Source organism: Argiope bruennichi, chromosome 10 (genome assembly GCF_947563725.1).
Source record: "Argiope bruennichi chromosome 10, qqArgBrue1.1, whole genome shotgun sequence".
NCBI classification, from domain to species: Eukaryota; Metazoa; Arthropoda; class Arachnida; order Araneae; family Araneidae; genus Argiope; species Argiope bruennichi.
The window spans coordinates 90596914-90619644 of record NC_079160.1 but is presented as its reverse complement, the minus strand read 5'-3'; the positions used below and the strand labels follow the sequence as shown (position 1 = coordinate 90619644).

Below are 22731 nucleotides of genomic sequence, written 5' to 3'. Positions count from 1 at the left end.
TTTTAGTACTGAACGTTACACTTAAAAGTAATTTTCAACTTGCATCTCAACGTTCATTGAATTTTTACCTACCTTATGGAAAGTTACCTTCTCTTGCGTTCTCTTTTATTTTCTTTTATAATCCTTATTGCAACTATTATGAAATTAGTGGAGAAAATGGTGGAAGATTCAGAAAGAATTTCTTCATATTTCTATTTAAATGGAATCCACCTTTACCATCCGGCTTGCCGACAGGAATTTTGTTTCAATTCATTTGACAATAAAACAAAAGCAGTAAAGTACCATGAATTTTTTAAAACTCTGATTCAAGTTTCGAAACTTTTGCGCTTGCATTACGGTAATAAATTGGCGGGGTTTTTTTAACGCAATCGTCTAGTTATATCCAAGTTTCAATCCACGTTGCATCATTTTTTAGTAGAGGATTACATCTTGTAAATAATTTTGCTTCGAACTCTACATCCGGTCGTATGTTTAAGAGTAAAACCATGCAACATTTTTAACAGATAATTGCATATCATATATAATTCTACATAGAGTTTACCATCCGATCACCTGTCTAGGAGAAAAACAGTGATAACAGCCTTTTTAATGGGTTTTTTTTCAGATTCAGATTTTTAGATCACATTGTTTATTATCTTATATGCTTATGAAATAGTACAGTTGAATGACTTTGCAACACTTATTTTAATCTTTAAATTTAATTTTAAATTTAAGGATATTATTTCAGATATGTTGGCAAAAAAAGTCACTTTTCTTATTACGTTTTTAGATATTTACATATTTTTCATAGACGGATTGCAATTTTTTTACCATACCAAGTTACAATCATGCTTATTACTAGATACACAGATTCCACGATTTTTACAGCATTCTTGAAGAAGGTAAAGAAAGCCGAACACTTTGAATTTGACAATCATTGATAGTGCTTTCGAATAATAATGAGGTAATAAGTTACCGAAATGGAGTTTCTAAATTGATTTAATCTCCCGCACGTTAACTTTAAAGACCATTTCAAATGGAAAGTAATTATTTGCTGTTTGAAATAAATTCCAGTGAAAAAAAGTATATAAAGAAAAAGATTTAGTATTGATGCATATTAAAAAAACATAAATTCTACACACTTAAGAAAAAATTGGATTTCATTCACTATCAACATATGATATCCAAAATAAATGAGACCCAACAGTTCTGGCAACCTCAGAATGGCCACTAATTTTGAACTTTCCTAGACTAGGTACGATAATAATGAGATAGCAAGTCACCGAAATAGAGTTGTTGATGATGATGTCGTGTCCGCATTACCACGGAAAGGAGGTGCAGTAGCTTCTGAGGGTAAAGACCCTTGAGCACCCGAGGGCAGAAGTCTGATTTCTACTCATATGAAGATAGAACTCACACATTCGCTTGCACAACCTCTTTTTACATGGGTGCACATTCACACACTTCACAGATAGAACACAGACGAAGAACAACCATGCCCGAACCAGGATTCGAACCCGGGACGCCCAGATCACGAGGAAGATGCGCTACCTCTATGCAAGGACGCCGGCACCGAAATAGAGTTTCTTAATTGATTTAAGCTCACGCACACTGGCGTTCAGGACCACTTTAAATGGAAAGTAATTCTTCGCTGTTTGAAATAAGTTTCGATAAAAAAAGGTATATAAAGAAAAAGCTTTTGTACTAATGCATGTTAAAGAAACGCGAATAAGTGACACACACTTAAGAAAGCGCCGGGTTTCATTTATTATCAACAATTTTTTATCCAATGTAAATGAGACCCAACGATTCTGGCAACCACGTAAGTGCAGTCGCTGACCTTGAACTTTCCTAGACTAGGCACTTGCTTAATGCAAACCAGGATATATCATTCTTAGAGACATTGTTTAATCGATAATGCCAAGTCTGACAAATTGACTATTTTGTTTTTGATGGACTAATCACTTGGATGGCTGGTCACTAGTTAATTAACGCACCGAGGACTCAGTGTGGTTAAGTGCTTCTTGTTATAGAGGGTTTTGCTTACTACAGAATTCAACCATTGAAAGCCGCCACCAACGCTAATTTAAGATCATCCCTAGAGACAATAACTAATCCTTAATTTAAAAACAGAGAAAACTAATGCTTTTCTTTTTCCTAAGATGTCTAAAGCATCGTCACTCACGCTTAACATTTGGAGGTATTAGGTGTCTTTGAAAAGCAAAGAGAACAGAGGGACAGTAGCTTCTTATGGAGTGACCTCCGCATACTTTCGAGGGAGGCAAGCGAGAAAACATAAAATAGAAGGCAGAAAAGAAAGAAACTAGAAGAGGAGCTATATTACTAGGATATCTGAAGAAGAAATTATGAAATGAAGGAATCAAGAAAATTAATTAATTCCAACAAAGACAAATCAATCAAATATCAACTTGAAAATAAAGAGATGAACAATAATTTCACGACAGATACATTTCTGAAATACTATTAATTTTAAATTAATAATTTATATTAATTTGAAAAGGTTTTCCTCGAGACCATACTAAAATGGGAAGATTCAAAAACGATAATGTTAAACGATAGGAATATGCAGAGTGTCCCGCAACTCTACATAGTAAATGGAAGTAAAATATAGAATATCGATATAAATAATAAATACGTAGAAAAAAGTAGTCGTAAATTAGTGGTATTGTACATGACTTCTACACATGCGGATTCTTCATTGTAGATGAGAATTGTTGTGTGCGATCAGCACCATGCCGGCCAATATTCATCTCTTTTTTAGCCAAACAAAAGTGCACGCATTGATAGGATGTTAAAAGGAAAGGTGTCAAAGAAATGAAATTTCTAAATGTTGGTCCTTCGATACTATAAATCATATTCAGCAATATTATATTGACAATCTAACGTTTCAATCATCTGCGATGAAGCCTGACCGAGTTATAAAGCTTTGAATATTTTTATTTTAGGACAATCAACAATTTTACTATTTTAGATAATCAATATTGGGGATAGTCCAAAGGCTGATTAGCGTTTTCAAAACGGTTGAGTGGTCTAAGCAAACCAAAAGTTGAGTGGTCTAAACGGTTGAGCAAACGGAGAGTGGTCTAAATTTGCCCGTTTTTATTTCATAATTCAATCAGTTTTAATTGCAAAAAAGTGGAATTTTCTTTATTTAAAATAATATATCTCAAGAATATTTTATTAATTTTAACTCGCAGAAGAGAGAATCTGTATAAAAACTTAAAATTCGTAATTCATCATAACCTTTATTGTTTAAAACTACATAAAATATAATTATTCAATTTAGATCATAATTTATTAAATATGTACTTCAGTAAATATAATAAAGTTTTAGATAATAGCTACTCAGCTACAGCAGCAAAATGTCACAGAAAACTTTTTCTTGCATTCAGTGTTTTAGAAAATATCAATTTTCATATTTATTCTATTTCATACAAACATCTGCTGAGCATTATACTTTTCTAAGTCTAATTTGCAGTAAGAATTAACATAATCTTTCAATCTGAATTTTTGTCAACTTAATGGTAACGCTCTGATAAAAGTTAATTTTTCCAACACATTCATCACGAGATCGTAATGAGTGTGTATTAAATTTTATTTTCATTTTGCGCAACCTAAACTTTAAAAAAAAACTGAACTAATATATTTTTAAATGCATTAAAAATAGAAGCAATTTATAAATTAAAACATTGGTATCAATGAAAGGATAATTGTTTAAACTTTAACTTCATGTAAAAATCAGTTTTGTATTGTTTTGGAAGTTATGGCAGAAAAAAACGATAAAACTAAGGTAAAATTTTAATCTATTAAGATTTCAATTAAAAAATTTTAAAATTCGCTTCTAGGTGCACATTTTTGCTGCTCCAAAATATTTATGGGCCAAGTTTAGTAGCTCTAAGTCAAATGGTCTGGTCTGTAGAGCACCAAAGCACACACATACATTCATCTTTATTATAAGCAAGGATTAAGATTGTGCTGCTAGCAGAATGTAGCAGCAAATAAGCAACAAGAATAGACACGTTCGTGTAGTGAATACTCATCACTTAGTCTACTAGAGATATACATGTTCAAAACAGGTATCAAAAACATCTTTTTGACAGCTCTATCAAAAAAATTTATCTCGATAATGATTATATCTGTATGTTTATGATTTTTGCATATATAATGAATCAGTTTTTTTTTTTCCTTTACCAACTTTTATACAATTTCTGAAAACAACTTCCCAAATGACAAGACGTTTTCTGTTATGATGATTAATGTGTTAATGCCATGTTAATTTTCATCAGAAAAAAATGAGAAGCAGTGATTGACAACCTTTTACATTCACTCTCAATCACCGGACCTCCAGACGCTTTTCACAGGTTCAGTCATCTAGTACGTGACTGAAAACTAATAATTATAATCCTTCGTGTTGTTAGTAAGATTTATTATTTCTGATTTTTTTTTTTTTTCGAATTTCATGTCTTATCACTCTTCTTCCTGCAGTGTCGACTTATCATCCATTACATGCACAGCTGGAAATCAGCCTGAGTTTACAAAATAACTATGTCCAAAAAAATAGATTCTAATTTTATTCCCTCATCAAATAAAATGATGCTAGCAAAAACAAAGAATTCTAGTCATAGTTTTTATTTAATATATAGAGCTCTAACCGTTACGGTTGGCAAAATGAAATAACGTTGTATCGATAGCAAGTATTTGAGCTTCTTCATTTTCTTCGTTGTAAAGCTGTTAAAAATATAAATTAATTATAGCCAAATTTTTAAGAGAAAAATCTCAAAAGCCGATATGAGATTTTGAATAATTACTATAAACTATATTTAAACAAGGAAAATAATTTTAAACATTAATTATTTTCTATTTGAAATTAAAAAAGAAGCAAAGCTGGGAATTTTATTTTGCAAAATGGTACGTGTTTATAATATTTTCTTTCTTGAATATATATATAGATTGGAGCAATTGTTTTTAAATGATATTAACTTCTAATATAATAGTATATAATATATTTGATATTAACTTCTAATATAATAGTATATAATATATTTGATATTAACTTCTAATATAATAGTATATAATATATTACGCTTCATTTTCTAAAATCATAAACAGGAAAATTTTATCATATCAAAATAAATAATAGGAATAAATTAAATTATTAATTGAAGAATTAACTTTAGTTCAATTCGTGTAACTATTTTCAATTTAAAGTTAAGAAAGAAAAAAAGCTGGGAATTATATTTTGCAAACTGGTGCATATTTATTAGATTTTCTTTCTTGAATATATAGAGATTGGAGAAATTGTTTTCAAATGATATTAACTTGTAATATAATAGCATATAATATATTACTTTCATTTTCTAAAATCATAAACATGAAAATTTTTATCATTTCAAAATAAATAATACGAATAAATTAAATTATTAACTGAAGAATTAACTTTAGTTCAATTCGTGTCATTATAGGAATATTTTTGATTATCTGCTGGTTCATTGAGACTAATTGGTGTTAAAAATTACAATTAAATATTTTCTGTAACTTTGTCTTACTATCTTTCTCCGCAAAACATTTTTAAAATTCAAATTTTTATATATATATACCTCATACTATTTTAGAAGCCTTACATCATTTTATTCTTTATGCTATGAAATTTCCCAATTTCCTGTCAATATCTTTTTATATCCAGTTATACCACAGGTATAAAAACAAATATTTAAAAAGTATTTCATTATTTAGAAAACTCGCTGCTTAATTTTGAAACTAAACAAAATTTTTAAAAAGAATATTATCCTGAAACCCTAGCCGAATCTTTATATCTTAATCATCAACAATGAAACAAAAAAACTGACATAAATATAGTAACAACATGAAATCAGATTTCAGTTTCATTTCAACAAGGAAATGTATTTTTTTTAAAAAATAAGTTAACAAAGCTTTAAAAACTGAACTAGGCGACAAAAATTTGTATCATTAAAATGACAATTTTTTTAATTTTAAAATGATATAAAAATTACTTTTGTATTGTTATATCTTCGGAAGTTATGATAAAAAGAATTAACTTCCAAACGCATCATCCGAACTAGTTTGTAATTAAAATTTCAAGAAGATTGCTCCTTGATGTATATTCCTACCTTTCCTAAATATATACGCTTTATGTTCGGCGGCTCCGAGAGTAAACAAATTAGCCTGTAATACTAAAACTTTTAAAAATTAAGTTAAGAACTTTTTTAATTTTTTGATAGATTGTTAGGATTATTGGATGCAAAGATATTTGTTGTGGACCCTGCATTTGACATGATAGATGAAGGATCAAAATATAAATTTGTATACAGTTTTCATATTGATATAATTTTGAATAATCTTCATCGTTTTTTTATAGGAAAATCAAACTTTTACTATCAGTTTTTGTGGAATATACAGGATTAGCATCAATAAGTACTTAGTACCAATCAAGATCTCCCTCTTCTGTTGGTTTGCAGGTATTAACTGTGATTCATACCCTACCATGTAATAATTAATTTGATTTGCTGCGAAAAAAATTCATCTGGTAATTTTTTTACAACGGTCAATTTTTTAAAGAATTTCTAAATTTAACTTAAATTCAAAATACTTTAGTAATAGAGAATTGGTAATTCAGATTTATATTATAATAGTAGCTATGATAAATAATACCAAAGCATATATAAAAATATATGATACGAAATAATACGAAATATTCATGAAGCGAAATATCTTGTTCCAAAAGAATTCATTTAAAATAGGACAATGCATTCCAATTTGACACTCTAAAAAATACTCAAATAAACTTATAATTAGGTAATTTATTACTTATAATGCACGTTCTTTTTTAACAAGAAAGTTATCTAAAGACGTCTTTAGCTATTGACGAAAGTGAGACACAACTACCTTATTAAAAAGGCGTTCTCAGTGTACGATGCAATAATTTCCCATGCTTTCAGCATCTCGCTTATTTGATTGAAAGGTTGTTATTCTGCTAAGACTGTTATTTCCATCTTTTCTAACTAAATCTTATTAGCAATATTTTGCTATGACACAGAATGCAGCTCTTTAAGCTCTTCGGTTGTTATGATTTGTTACCAGATGTTGTTTGTTATCAGTTGTTTCTATCCATTTTTAGGTCCATAATCTTGTCAATTAAGATTTCACAAATTCTTTCTCAACCCCCTCTAAGTCGCATTCGACAACGTTATCGGCCAAAGTTCCCATGCAGAAATAACAATGATCTTCAAATAAGCGCTCTAAACAGAACTGATACTTGAGATATAGGCTAATCCTACTTGTGACATCGCGATGTCTCCTCGTCACTTATTTTGCGAAGCATCGCTCGTTAATAGAATTATTATTATTATGATTTTGCTTTGCTCATTATGGGAGGTGCTCCTTAAGCGAGGTATGATGTGTATGCAAATTTTAAACTATATCTTTTTTACCATTGTATATACACCGTATATTTTTTCGCCATTTAATTATGAAATTAATGGAATTTATATGTTTTATCTGTTTACAGGTGCCCGTACCACAGGAGCCTTTGTTCCTGTTTATTTAAAGCATCAAGGCCTGACATTAGCACATTTATCAGCAATGGTGACCATCAGTGTAGCTTTTCAATTCATCGCAGGCATGATTTCAGGAATGTTTGCTGACAGGATAGGGCGCGTTAAGCCATTTCTATTCCTACATGCATCTATTTTCTTAGGAAGCCTAATATGTTTCATTGTTATGCCCAAGATAGATGAATGCCCCTCAAAAACAATCACTTTTCACTGTCTTGATAATCAAATCATTGCTCAAGAACCTTGCCAGTATTTGCAGGATAACGTTCATACAAATTCATGCTCCTTAATTTATAAAGAGAATGCAACACATTTTAATGAAGATTGTCCATTATTTCTAAAAGAATATATCAGTATAGAACGAAATCATCTGAATCAAACTTCAGGACTCTGCACGTATCAGATTCATTACAGAAATTATTCATTTAAAGCTATTTCCCCGTGTGATATTCATAACTGTCAAACATTTCAAGTGATATGCTCTGGAAACAATTCATTGCAATGCCATAACAACAGAATGTTTTGGTTAATAATTTATGGAATTTTAGTTGTCTTATACAATACGTCTCGAACCAATGTTTATCGGTTCTTTGACGTTATTACAATGGATTTAATCAACCAATACAATTCTGATTTCGGTAAGCAAAGATTGTGGTCTGTTTTGGGTTTTTCGGTGGGTCCTCCACTGGCTGGATTGATCTTGCATCAATTTGCTTCAAATGGAAATGACAAAAGTTATGCTCCAATATTTGTCTTCGCGGCCATATTTGTCGTCTTGTCATTGATCCCTGTTTGGAAAGCAGATCCAAAATTTCACAAACCTGCTGCCAAATTATGGAAGACGTCTGTAGAGTTAGTAAAGGATCTGGAAATTTCTTTGTTCCTCGTATTCATTTTGATATTAGGATTTTCGTTTGGATTTCAAATGATTTACGGAAATTGGTACTTGCAAAATCTTGGAGCTTCAGATTTACTACTTGGTGTTAACACTGGTGTTGCTGCTGTATCCGGAATACCTTTTCTTTACACGGCCAAATGGTTCATAAACAAGACTGGTGTGCGAAATTTATTTGTTTTTTGCTTATTCTCATATGCTTTCTATGCTTTTGCTTTTTCGTTGATACTCGAACCCTGGCTGGCGATTGGCATTGAATTGGCAAATGCATATGCTTACCACCTATCTTGGGTGGCAGTGCTACAATATTGTGATGAAGTGGCTCCAGTTGAACTCCAAGCAACAATGATCGTCTTAGCTGGAACTCTACATTATAATGTCGGTTAGTATATATAATCCTCATTTTAACAAAATGAATTAATTTTTACAACTACATTCGGAGGTAATATGCAGGGTACCATGTTGGAGGTTTGCTAATAGGTAAGAAAGAGGTAACAAAAATTACAATTGAAACTGTTGTTGTGCTGTGACTTAAGACACTTTACAATCCTGCTGAAAATTATGTGTCAGTGATTTAAACCGAGTGATGAGCGTCTCTTGTTTTTTCAGTAGCGCCAACTAGGGCCAAGAGTACGACTTAGTTACTTCAAACGTCACATTCCCTTTCACAACCCCTTTTTACAGGGGGGGGGGGGCTCATTCACACACATCACAGATAGAACGCAGAAGAAGAACAACCACACCCGAACCGAAATTTCCCCTATGGCAGACACGCTACCCTTATGTCAGGATGCCGGCATTGGAACTGTAACAGTGTAATAGTAGTGTAACTAAGATGGGGGAGGAGCAGGCAAGGCGAGTATCCTGGGCGCCATTACTAAGAGTGCAAATTGTAGAATAAATTAATTGCATATCGGAAAAAAATACTTTTCTTCAATTCTTAATACCGGATTTTAAAAAAACAACCCATTCTTAAAAGCAGAAATGAAGGTTACTTTCCGTCATTTTCATTTTTCGATAAATTTAACTATCACGAAAATAAGAAATTTCAAATCCTTTTAATTCACATCTCATTTGACATTGAACAATTGGGTCCTGAATCTTTGAAATATTTTTATTAATAAGCAGAAGTCGATATCACATCACAATATACGAATAAAGCAAGTAGTCACATCACAATAAACGAATAATGCGAGTAGTCACATCACAATAAACGAATATTGCGAGTAGTCACACCACGATAAACGAATAATGCGAGTAGTATTTGATGTGTCTACACCCAATATGAAACAGGACTTGAGTTTTAAAGATAATATTTTTATTCACGGAACATTCCTATCAATCAGTTAAAAACCGATTGATGTTTAGAAATAGCTAACAGATTGCTTAGACTGAATTGAAAACTAAATTGAATGAGAAAAGATGAATAATAAATTTCATTAATAATAAAAGTTTCAAATACAAATATTATAAGTAAAAAAACCCATCAAAGACATCGAAACATAAAAGATGATATGCATCGATTAATGAATTATTGTCACTTTTTGAGGCTGGAATGAATTTGTTTCGTTGTAAGTTCGAATCAGAGCAACAAGAGAGAAAACTTGACTTTTTTTTGGGGGCGGGGGGGGGAGCATATTATTACTGTTAGACAGGGAAAATGAATTCTTTGCTGGGGTGAGATCTCTGTCAAACTGGTTCCGTTTGAGTTCTTAAACTAATAATCATTTAATTACTTCACAATATTTACTCTGAATAATTAATCAACCAACTTCTCTACAGTCACATAATTTCATTAAATATACATAGGTCAGATATACATTTCATGAAAATTTGAAATATTTTCATGTAATCATATCCCAGATTCTTTGTTTTATTTACTTTTTTAATGTTGTTCTCTACTTTCGCGGTCTTCGTTTAACTTCAAAATAAAATTTGTGATTAAAAAAATAATTTACGTTAATTTCTTTATTATTCAGTATAAAAGTAAATATTTTAATCAGGATTCTACTCACATATTTTATACATTTTCAATGATTGTGGCATCGATTGCTGAATTATTCCCTAAAATTTTATTCGATGGGAAAAATTTCCAAATTCTTGAAATATATATTTTTTAATAACAGTGCATTTCAAAAGTTACCGAAAAAGTTTTCCATAGTTTGAATCTACAACACAATGTTAAAATAAAAATTGCATAATGGGCATCAAATACAGGCAACTCCGTATTGTATAATACTTATAATTTTTTAGTAAAATTTTTTAATTTAAACTTTTCAAAAGAATTTAATGAAATTTTGTTAAAATTGCTTTGGAAATGCTTGATATACTTATTCTTTAAACCACTTAAAAAAGCTTAATGAGAATGTCGAATAATTATTGTGTGAAAAGTTTGATATATTAAAAAAATATAAAAAGAATATGCATTCCATTGATCTCGTCATGGGCAGATACTGGCGATAATATTCTCGAGAACTCTCTGAAATAATGCATATTCTAATCTTCAATTTTTTTTGCTAGTGTTTCATTTACTTATTTTTACAGCCAGACTAGGATCAACTGTGATTGGTGGTAACATCATGAATAATTTTGGTGGAAGAATGGCATACAGAGCCCTGGGGGGCATTGCTTTGTGTTATGCAGTCATATACGGAACATACCTTACATTTCAACGTTTACATAAAAGAAAGAATGGAGTTCAACTGAAATGGGGTAAGTAATCCGAAGAAGCAATTTTCTTTTAAAACTGTTTATTGTGCTTCATTGTAATTATTTTACAAAAGAAAATTTCATAACCCATATATTATTTGCAAAAAAAAAAAAAAAATTGTGCCATGTACATTTTTGGTTGGTGAAAGTTTTCTAGAATTTCACTCTAGAATTAGAAATCTTCTTCTTATATCTTAAATAGAATTTAATGAATCTAATATTGACTGGAGTTTTGACGAGTATTTTGTCATTTTTCTACAAAAGCATAATACTGTCACCGAAAAGTTACTATGATTTCTTATCGAAGAACTGTAGAAAGTCCAATGATTGCAAAGTCCGTTTATAGCAATCTTTTTAATTATCTCATGATTGCTAATTATCGTGCTGAAAGAAATTCGTCATCACATAAAACAAACTGTAGTTTTAATGTTTAAAATAAAGATTTTACGATGAGTGCAATAAATCTTACCAGTCATGTTCCCTCTGACTGTGTATGTAGAGGGAGATATGTGAACGCGCACAATTGCAGGTAGAAGTTTTAAAGATTCGAGTTGTCTGGAAATCATGTTTGGTTTTCTCATATGCATACCATGTCCTTTCTATTGATGTATTTCGACCAGTATTTTTTCAATGTTTTATCTAATTAGAAAAATCGCGTATTTGCTTTTTGGTCTTACTTTTTTATGATGGTGGATGATCTTCTTCCTGTTCTACAGTGCCCTTAACATGACAAAGTTTTCGGTTTAATTAATCTAGAAATATTATTTGATCCTGCATATAACAAAAATGGACTATTTAAATGTGATTCATATTCTTTAACCTCAGTGAGGTGATTCAAAAACGAATTCATTTTAATAATTATTATCGAATGAAAGTTCCATCCATTTAATTTTATGACACTTTCTTTTAACGGACCCCAAGATTAATCGCCAAGCAATAGAGAAATATCGTCAAGATGGCTGTGAAATCACACCAAAATATGGAAAAGCTCATGAATGCGGAATTACAACTAAACTGCAGAGATTGTATCCTACACTCGAATAGTCAACTTACTCAAAGTGCCCGTAAACGATAACACTAGCAATAAAATGATCCGGAACTTCTCCTTCATAACATTGATAAAAATTATTTTCATCAAGAACTTTATCAGAATCAAGTATTTCTTGAACGCATGAAAAACTGCAATAGTCATCTCAGCTCTGAAGCCTAGTAATGATCTCATAGAAACTGCTATATACTGCCCATTTCATTATTCACTGCGCTTAGTAAAATTACAGAATACTTCATTCTCAATCAAACCAATGAATATCTTAATAACGATAAAATTCTAAGTTCCTTTCAATTCGAATTTAAACATAAACATCAATACTTAGAAATATTAAATTTACTACGTTTAGTCTCCGGAAGCAGATTCAGCACAAGTGCTGTGTTTCTAGATATACAAAAAAAAAAAAAAAAAAAAAAAAAAAAAACACCTTCGATTAAGTTTGGATTAATGGGCTCACATATAAACTCGTAACATACAAAATTCCTCCACTTATTCAACTAATAAAAGCTGTTCTTATACTAAGATCATTCACGAACCCTATTAATAACACATTCTTAAAACACCACCACATATAAGAAATGTGCACCACAGAAGTTGAAATAAGACTCCTGACTTTATTCGAATTTTCATAAACGATATCCACAAAAACACAATGCCTCCTTTTGTAGTATACCAATAGCACGGCAATACCTCAAAAGTCAAAAACTTCAAATTCATCACAGTCGCTTTAAACAGTTATTAGTTAGCATGATTTCAAAAACGGGAAACTGCAATCAACCCAATTAAAACCGAATGAGTGTTATTCAGCAAAAAGAAAAAAAAAAAAAACGAATACTCTTTGATTGACTCAGAAGATCTCACAGGAAAACACCAAACTCTCGCTGAATTTTTAATACAAAAACTTTATTATTTTGACTTGATTAAAACTTTTCTTCTTTCATTTCCATGTAAAAACTCAGCCAATTTTAGTATACAACTTGTTCAACGGGAATACTGATTATGTTTGATTTCAGTTAAATCTCTTATGCATAATTCATGTACATGACTTGCATGACAAAGTATTTTTAAGCATCAATCTAATGTTGAAAATTAGATAAAAAAAAAAGATATTTTTTAAAAAAATATAAAACTTAGAAAAAATTCAGAAAAAACTAAATTAGTAATATTTTTTTTTAAATCTTAAATTTCAAAATTGAATAAAAATTAGTTTTTGTGTAATAATATTTTCAGAAGATCTTACAGGAAAGCACCAGACTCTCGCTGAATTTTTAATACAAAATGCAAAAAGAATTGCTACGAAGTGTATATTCATACCCTCCAAAGTTCTTTAAATTTGGCATCTCTAGCTCAAACGATTTATCCTGTAGATCCCCAACGCACACACATTCTCTTTGAAAATTAGCAAAGAGGTAATTTTCTACAATATCAACTCAAATTGGAAAAAATGTCAATGGCTTGTAAAAAACAAATAAACATCATGTTTGTGACGGTATGACGTTATGGTGCCTCAAAATTCTTTTTAAAAAAAACAGCCTTCTTTTACATATCTTAAAGTATACTATGAAGGATATTTAGCTACGAAGAACATTTCATTAACAATCGATTTTTCATCAATTAAGATATAACAGAATTTACTCCCAATGAATCAAATCGTTTCTTATAAGAATGGCTTCATTATTTATTTTGATTATATATACAATACACTCCCGAGTATCTATCTCGTAACTATCCGGCTTCCCTACTATCCGGTATAATTTTCTTTTATCGTAATTAAATGAGGAAGGCAAAGCGTTTGCATTGGAAGCGGGCATCTGCTACGATCCTCCTGCATGTCGAGTGCAAAATACATGTTGTGACAGGAAAAGAGTAGTGTTCTGCTCGTTGTTCATTCTTTCGTCAGTGTGTAGCGGACGTTCATTGTTGCCACTGTTCCTGATAATAACTGCATAGTACGTACAATATTCGTAATAAATTCTTGAAATGTGAAAAGCAGTATTTAAATATATATAAACTACCAGTACAGACCCTTCTATTTTAACTCGACACGTTACCGAAAACTGCTTCTATGTTTCATCGGACCGCGGCCACGTTTACATTCTCTGTGATTTGAAATAAATGGAGGGCTCAGTACTCAATAAAAAATGAAAAAATACGCTTTGTAACAGTGAGTTTTAGTACAAAAACTTGTGTCTTCTGATATTAGTAAGAAAAGAAATGAGTTCACAGAATCCCGGCCTATCCGACTTTCCGCCACATCAGGCCGAATACTTGGGAGTGTACTGTATATGTGTTTTTATATGCTCTTATTTAATTTGATTTCTCTGCTGTTTGTAAAGATGGGTTTTTAAAAACAATTTTTTATTCACTTTTTGATGAGCTGGAGCTCTAAAAGTTTATACAGGTTTATATTTCTAAAGGGAATATAATATTATTTATGTCAGAACTTAATATTCTATTATTCGATTAATTTTAATTAAAAGCGGGCAGCACATGATATCAAAAAAATTTTTAAAGAATCACTTAATAATTAGAATAGATCATTACAAAGCATGACAAACAATAAAAAATAGAGAACAGTTTAAATAAAAAAAAAGTTTTAAATAAAACATCCTTACAAAAAAATAAATTTATTGGAAAGAAAATTTCTAATTATTTATTAAAAATTAAATATCAAGCTACTAAATTTAATAAAATTCACATAATATACAGAATAAAAATGTATTAAGAACGCTAATAAAATTCTAAGCTATTTACTGATATTACCACCAGAGCTCCGGGCTTTTACGTTTCTGTTTTGATACCTAGATTTTTAATTAAAAATATTATCTTCAACTTTCAGATACCGTTATAAAAATATAATTTAAACAAATTTTATTTATATATTTATTATTAAATCTGTATCTTGATAGAAAAAATAATCAATAAACAATTTTCTTTTTATAATCATTAGAAGCTCTAATTGAATAAATCATTATAAATAAATATAAACCTTTTTTTAGGGAAACTTTTTAGTACGGAGATACTCTTATAAAACGAGTGTTAAAATTTCCAATTCTGTAGATATAATCGATGTGCATTTTTTATGAAGGTGCAGAATGAAAAATATATGAGAAACAGCATGCAACATTCTAAGTGCGTATTCATTCTTTCACATGGCATTTCAATTGCGTTTATTACAGTAATATATTTCCTTTTATTTCTAGATGAACGGGAAACAGAACTCTGAGAAATAAGTATAAAATTTATGCATCTGCTCAATGTAAAAATATTGTATAATATATTATATTTATATATCATAATAAAAATATTGTATTAAGTGTCTCACATAAATTTTCTGTTATTCTTTTTTCACAATTTAAATATATCCAGCTTCCTGTCGGTAGTTTTGAATTTCTTTAATTCTGTTTGTAACTAATATAGAATTGCATTTTAATTAAACTATTAGATAACAGACAATTAAGTTATGCAAATATTTTAATGGTATATCATCATAGATAATACCAAAGAGTACAAATTTTCATTCTTTTGGCACTCAAGGAAGTGAGTTAAAATATATATTACAATATTATAGCATGAAACGAATCCATTTAAGTATAAAAAACTGTCATGTAACAAACTCTTTCCTTCAGTTATTTTATGAAAATACGATTCAAAATCTCTAAGAATCTTTTGGTAGAAGATGTGGTGGCTTAAAACATGGAAAACTCTCAATTACAGAGATACAAGATTGAAAGTTAGAAGTAATTAGTTTTTATACCAAGAGATTTCCCATTTAATTGAATTTGGAGTTTCAGCTCTTCACTCTCAACTAAGAGGACACCACATTTATGGTAAAGCATAAAAAATGAAAAATTAAACGTATATCGCAATGCTTTGATATGCTTTGGTAATTCATTTTTAGCTTTTGAGTTGAAAATATCAAAAGAATTGTCACAAAAGTTGTTCATTATGACGAGTCAGTTATTAAAACAAAAATTGTTCATTATGACGAGTTAATTATTTGACCAATATTTTCTTTCAATAGTTAAGGAAATATAAGGAAATGGAAACTTCAGAATATCATCAGGTCCCCTCTTTCCTTTTGACCCCGATGACAAGTTTAGGAACTAGTGCGAAAAAATCATTCTCGCTACAACATGTTCTTCGCAGGTACTAATCTAATCAAAATTACTCAATTAACAGTATCTTGACGTTCTAATTATAAACTTCAAAACGTATCCAGAAAAAGAGTGTGAATTCGTAAACCTAGATGTAAAATAAAAGAATGTCTACGCTATTACACTAAGGCTACACTTTACAAACGATACAAAATTGCTAGTTGTGAAAAGTAGTGAAAGTTTCAATAACACAGAAAAAAGTAACAAAAAATGCATCTAAAATAAAATAACTCAAAAGCAAACTTTTCACCTCACATTCAAGAGATTGTAGCACTGACCAAAGACTAAAGAGTTCATGTTTTTAGTTTTTTTTCTGTAGCAATAAACGTACTAAAAAGTGGATATGCGAATTACTGATTAGAAATCTTCGAACTAGATGAGTAAAACCTGCTATGCAAACCAGATATCATATCAATATCAAATTTTGGAAAAAAAATAATCAATTAAAAGAGTCCAAACTGCACATTTCGTTATCCAACGATGAAAAAACGCACGTTAGTTTATAGAAGTGAGATGATATTCCTGCTAGTTAACTTATAATAAAAAATTATATTAATAAGTTAAATATTAATTTTATGATTCAATGAATTTCATGCTAGCAGTTTATCAACTCAATAATTTAATCAAATTAACAAATTAAAGGGATGAATCAATCCTAAAAATGAAGATGATAAGTTTAATTATAATTTAGAGGAGACAAAACATCTCTGGGAATAGAAAAATTAAAGGAGATGTCAACCTCTATTCCAACTCTTTATAGAATGGCAATACTTTAGAACTTATTCAGATATATTTATTTTATTATAAAATTTCCACTTAATTTATACTAGACATAACATACACACACAAATTTAATGCTATCGCATAATGTGTAAGTAATGAATTCAGAAGTTAAAATGTTATGTCTAATTTCAATAGTTTAGTAAATAGACGCTTTTTCCTCTATATTAGGATTTCCTGTATCCAATGAATGAATGAGAAATGTTATTTTTAAGTATAACATCCGCTTTCATTCATTAGTAATAAGTTATTATCCAATGAAAAAACTGTTTACTAAGAAAATAAAAATTGTTGTATTAAAATTTCAAAATATGTAATATTGAATACTTGGTTTAATACTTTTATTATTAAACTAACCCTAACGCCCACTTTCTTTTGTTTCCCATTTTTTTCTTCTCAAACTTATTCCTGCACTTCGATGTCTCCTATATCCATCTACGTACAGAAGGTGTTTACTACGACGTAGATAAAGGTGTTTATGTTCTTTCTCATATAAAACGAAATGGAAATGTTACTGTCGGATTTAACGTGTATCTTCAATTCAGTTGATCCATTTTAACTGTCCATGGAAAATTTAATTACTAATCATACTTCTAATAAATTTTTATATTTAAATCTATATAATTCTTTTAAAGAGTGATTTCCATTTTTAGCACCCATCCAAATTCCTATGCCGATTATAGCCATTCATTCAATTGTTAAGCAGCTAATAATTATTCATCTTATTTCTATTGTTATACAACAAAAAATATTTTAACAGACACTTTTTTATTGCTGTCAGCAGTAATGTAACAATTTAAATGCTCAACAAAATTACAGAATGCAAACAATGTAACAGAAGAAACAATGAGTGTATACTCTGTTGCTTTATGTTAAAATTCATTTATAATTTTGCAACCTATCGTTGTGTGTCTTTTTTAAGGAGCTATGCTTAGTTTGATTCTTGAAACTTTCAATGAGGCTACGGCCATCATTGGACTCATCTTTTTAGTGATTATTTGGGAAATGATAAACTATTTCCTACTTCCCCGTTTACCACCTTTTGGGGGTTTTGTTTCCGATCCTGATTTGGATCTGATTGCGGAAATACCATCTCCTCCGCTTGAACCGCGAGTTGCCTTGGTGCGCTCGTATGCAGTGTTTAGATTTTGTCAGGCATTAGAGCTTCCAGCTGAGCTGGCTTCTACTCAAGTCCAGAAAGCTGATGCTCCGTTAGTGAAATCCTATATGATTTATAAAATGTGCTGTGCACTAAATTTGCCAGCCCGATTGGCTCCCATTAGTATCCCTGTTGTGGAGTCATATACAATCTATCGATTTTGCCTGGCTCTGGACATGCCGGTGGAATACCGACAGCAGCAAGAGGCAGTTTAACAACAAAACTGTCGCCCGATGCTGTTTATGACTGTCTTCGGCTGTTCTGAAAATGTTCCTCTGCTTCCAGATGCTATTTTAAAGACTGTCATCAGAATTCAGATGCTCTTACAAATGCAGATATCGGTTGCCAGAAGCTACTTAACATCATCTTCGACTTCCCGATGCTGTTCAAAAACTGCTGACTGCAGCCATATAACGTTATGAAAGAAGCATTTAGTCGACTGCTGGATGCTGCTTAAAATAAAACTGTTATCGGATGCAGTAAGAGGCAGTTTAAAGTCAAAATTGTCGTCATGCTGTTTATGACTGTCTTCGGCTGTTCCGAAAAGGTTCGTCTGCTTCCAGATGCTATTTTAAAGACTGTCATCAGAGTTCAGATGCTCTTACAAATATAGATATCGGTTGCCAGAAGCTACTTAACATCATCTTGGAATTCCAGATGCTGTTCAAAAATTGTTGACGGCTGCCATTTAACGTTATGAAAGAAGCATTTAGTCGACTGCTGGATGCTACTTTAAAAGAGAACTATTATTGGATGCAGAGAAGAAGGGAGGGTTGGCGGGAGGGGAACGAGAGTAGCTCACCTCCACGTGGTGTTCCCTGGGCAACGTTGCAGTTCTAGTGAACTGCAACGGCTAAGAGGCTACTCAAGAGTGAAATATAAATAAAGATCTTTTATTTCGTCTGGTAAAACTGCGTAGATATCATTTTTTATATATATATTTTTTTATTAATCTTGAATTTTTGACAAGAAACCAAAACATTATTGCTTGAGCATTCGTTTCTGCATTCTTATCATATTAATACATACTTTCTGCATTACATCATGCGATAGGCATGATTAAAAATTATTCAAAACTCACTATAAGTCGAATATTGCACTTCAGGGTACCAAATTTTGAAAAAGTTACTTCTAGAACTGTGGGTTTACATATACTATATTATTGGAAGTACCTGTCAACATAAAAACCAGAGGGAGTTGATCACTGCCAAACCTACTCACACATTATCTAATAAAGCTTTTTACTTTCTCACCCTGCATAACAACGTGAACCTTGGATAAAACCACAAATACATTGCATGTTATTAACAAAATATTAATAACGAAATATAAATCTTTGGCGCAAATCTAACATTTTTACTGAAATTATTGTGAAAATATGTATTGTCGACTCCTATTTTCTGACAGCTTCTATCCAAAATTTGACACAAAACAGCCATTTTATTCGCGGGATTACATACTGAAATTCATTTAAGCCATTATATTTATGAATTATTGTGCTCACTTGCATACAAAAATACATAGAGATGGACAGTCACTACTTTGATACAGATACAAACCAAATACAGATTTGGTTCTAAATATGATTAGAATATACATATACATACAAATATGATTAGAATATACATTAGATTACCATATTTTATATATCAAGCTCTTTACGGTTTTTTAGTCACGGAGATGACTTGTACTCGTGAAAATTGGAATGACAGACGTTCTCTTAATGGATTACGCTCCAAATTTGATAAAAAATCTTCAAATTTAACGTCAAATCCATATAATAAATTTCATCCTTCTTTCTGAAATTAAAAAAAAATAAACTTGTTCATAAACAGGCAGGTATCATTCCAAAAGCGTGGTTTTCGGCGGTGATTCTTCAAAATCTCGAGTTAGAATTTTCTGACGACTGTATTATTTTTTCTTTGCATACATCGTATAAAAGTGATCTAGCTGATATGTGTACTGTGTAGTCAACGTATACGTATCATCAGTTAAACAAACCCTCTTATTTCATTTTTTTTAAAGAACATGGAAATGCGCCAGTGGGGCATGCATTATAGCATATCTCTTCATGAATGGTATTCTATATGGAAAACAACAGATAGTGTCTGCTATGATTACTAAAACTGGTGGAGTTGGTCACCCCGACATTTTCTCAAATACGGTCAATAAAGGAGTTTGTCTTCTCACCCCTCAAAAAATTAAAGACTTTCAGGAAGAACGTGAATACTTTTTATTACATCAGCAAATATTAGTTAGGAAATATAGGCCTTTGTTAAGAATCTAACACTTTTAGCGAATCAATCAATCCATCTTACAAATATGTATTTTGGGCGCTTTGACAAAAAATACTTTTGTATTCATGAGATCACATAGTAAATTTCATTGACTCAATTCATTGCGTTTGTGAATAATTGAGTGATTATGCATGCGAAAATACAGCATGCTGATAGAAGGTTAATCCTTTGAGAGATTTGTTTCACAATTCCATTACCATCCAGATTTAACGTTGGTGTTGGTATGGTGGTTGGATCTCGCCACCCTGGTGGGTACATAAATAGGTGGTGGATCTGGCTTCTCCCATCAATGAAGGGACGTACTTCCTTCGGGAAGGGTTGTACCGTGGCCGGTGATGGCCTTAAGACTCAATCACAGTTCTCGCCAATGTTGCTGTTGCGGCGGTCTGGTCATTCAGTATTCTTTATCCATGTGCCTTCGGATGGGTTGGAGACTCAGTGATATGACTTACCATCCAAATTTTAAAAGCTAACCTTGTGTACCCTATTTTATCTATCTACTGTTTACTTTTTGTACATATCGAATTCATGTTCTCGAACAACTGAAACAGATTTCCCGTGAATGGATTTCATTTAAAATTTGATAAAAGTTTATAAATTTGATCTTAAGTCCATATAACAAATTTCATCAATCTTGCTGAAAGCAATTTGGTATTATCGTATTTACAGGCAGACAGAAAAAATCTCAACAATGTTTTTTTCGAACTCAGAAAGGATTGAATTGTGAAAATTCGTTTAAATCTCGTATTATATTTTTTTGACGATTAGAATACTTTCTCTTTACTTCGAATGCGAGAAAGTAATAATTGAAAAATTTGAGCAAAATCAAAATTTTCCGTTATTTGAGATTCAATTCACAAATTCAGCAATGCGTTGTTTTTTTCTGACCTTTGAAAATTTTGTAAATATATTTTTATGCCTAATTTGCTCTGTAATTTCAAATCATTTTTTTTTTTTGTTCCTACAAACTTTTTTCATTTCATATTATTCTCCCATTCTCGAAAATAAAGGAATAAAGTTTTTTTTATTTATTTTACGTTCTTTTTCAATGTAGAAATGAATTTTTACTATCATTAATTCATTTATTTATCAACTTCTAATTCATCGATCTATCAGTGACTAACTGGTTCACTGAGAATATTGATGGAATTTAATTTGAAATCTTATTTACTTAAAAATTGAACTCTTATGCATAACTTGCTGCTCATAATTCCTTGAACACAGTATTTTAAAAGCATCAAATTGTGGCAGCAATGAATGCCGTCTTACTTAAATAACCTAATATCTATTCTGTTTATTGTATACTTGAACCATTCTAATTGGTCAAGTTCTATGACATCATAGCACAATTGACTGTCCGGATAATTTACTTTCTAATTATATGTTATCTTTCAAGGAATTATAACATGTAAACTGCTCTGATATTTAAAAAAGGAATCCTCTTCCTTATTTTTCAACTGTGAAAAAAAATCTTACGAGTAAATAATTAATGAAAAAAGAGAAACAGTTCTAATATTTTTATAAAAATGGAAAATATTATTAAAAACTAGACAAATAATTTTTTTAAGAAACTGACAAAATTCGGAAAACGGTTGTACAACAACTAAATTGATAGCGCTGAGAAGGCACCTTTTAATGACTAATATATTTTATAAGAAACCTTTGAAATTATTTAAAAATGTTTTCTGTTCAATATTATTACTGAAAATTTTCACGGAAAAATACTCAAATCTCGATTATCTTGAATTATTTTTAAAAATTAAAAAATAATAATAATAATTCTAAGATGTACTTTTTCCATCGTTCAAAGAATATGTGTAACATTGTTCAAACAATCTGACCAGTAAAGAATTAACAGGTTCCTGTTCTTCTATATTATTAATAGAGATTATCTTTTGAATTTTTATCAAAATCCTCTAAGATAATAAAGGATATATCTTGCGTACTTATAAGAATACAAATAAAATACGCCATACAATTTGAATATTGTAATTCATTGTGGTTTTTTTTAAATATGCATAAGAAAATGAAACAACAGCATAGCGTAAGCAACGTACAATTAGATATCAGATGATAGAAACATTTATAATTTTCATACAAATGGGGCATCGCATC

At 30.6% G+C, this 22731-nt stretch overlaps 2 protein-coding genes across 2 annotated transcripts in view; one reads left to right on the top strand and one right to left on the bottom strand.

Moving 5' to 3' along the window:
* LOC129988017 (major facilitator superfamily domain-containing protein 6-like) overlaps positions 1-330 on the bottom strand; it is a 147737-nt gene extending 147407 nt beyond the window's left edge. Inside the window, exon 1 of the mRNA XM_056096092.1 lies at positions 73-330. The gene's annotated coding sequence lies outside the window, so the exon portion shown is untranslated. The remainder of the gene's footprint in view (positions 1-72) is intronic.
* A 4361-nt stretch (positions 331-4691) lies between these two features.
* On the top strand, positions 4692-15553 carry LOC129988020 (major facilitator superfamily domain-containing protein 6-A-like). The gene is made up of 5 exons (XM_056096096.1): positions 4692-4908; positions 6377-6476; positions 7526-8848; positions 11011-11178; positions 15427-15553. The coding sequence occupies exons 1-5, from the start codon at positions 4906-4908 to the stop codon at positions 15447-15449; spliced, it is 1617 nt and encodes a 538-aa protein (XP_055952071.1). The 5' UTR covers positions 4692-4905; the 3' UTR covers positions 15450-15553.
* Positions 15554-22731: the final 7178 nt, after the last annotated feature.

What these genes read in the sequence shown, in the direction of transcription:
- LOC129988020 (XM_056096096.1), top strand. An exon ending in CCTCTTCTGTTGGTTTGCAG is followed by an intron (nt 6,477 to 7,525) that starts GTATTAACTGTG and finishes ATCTGTTTACAG; the next exon opens with GTGCCCGTACCACAGGAGCC. An exon ending in AACTCTACATTATAATGTCG is followed by an intron (nt 8,849 to 11,010) that starts GTTAGTATATAT and finishes TTATTTTTACAG; the next exon opens with CCAGACTAGGATCAACTGTG.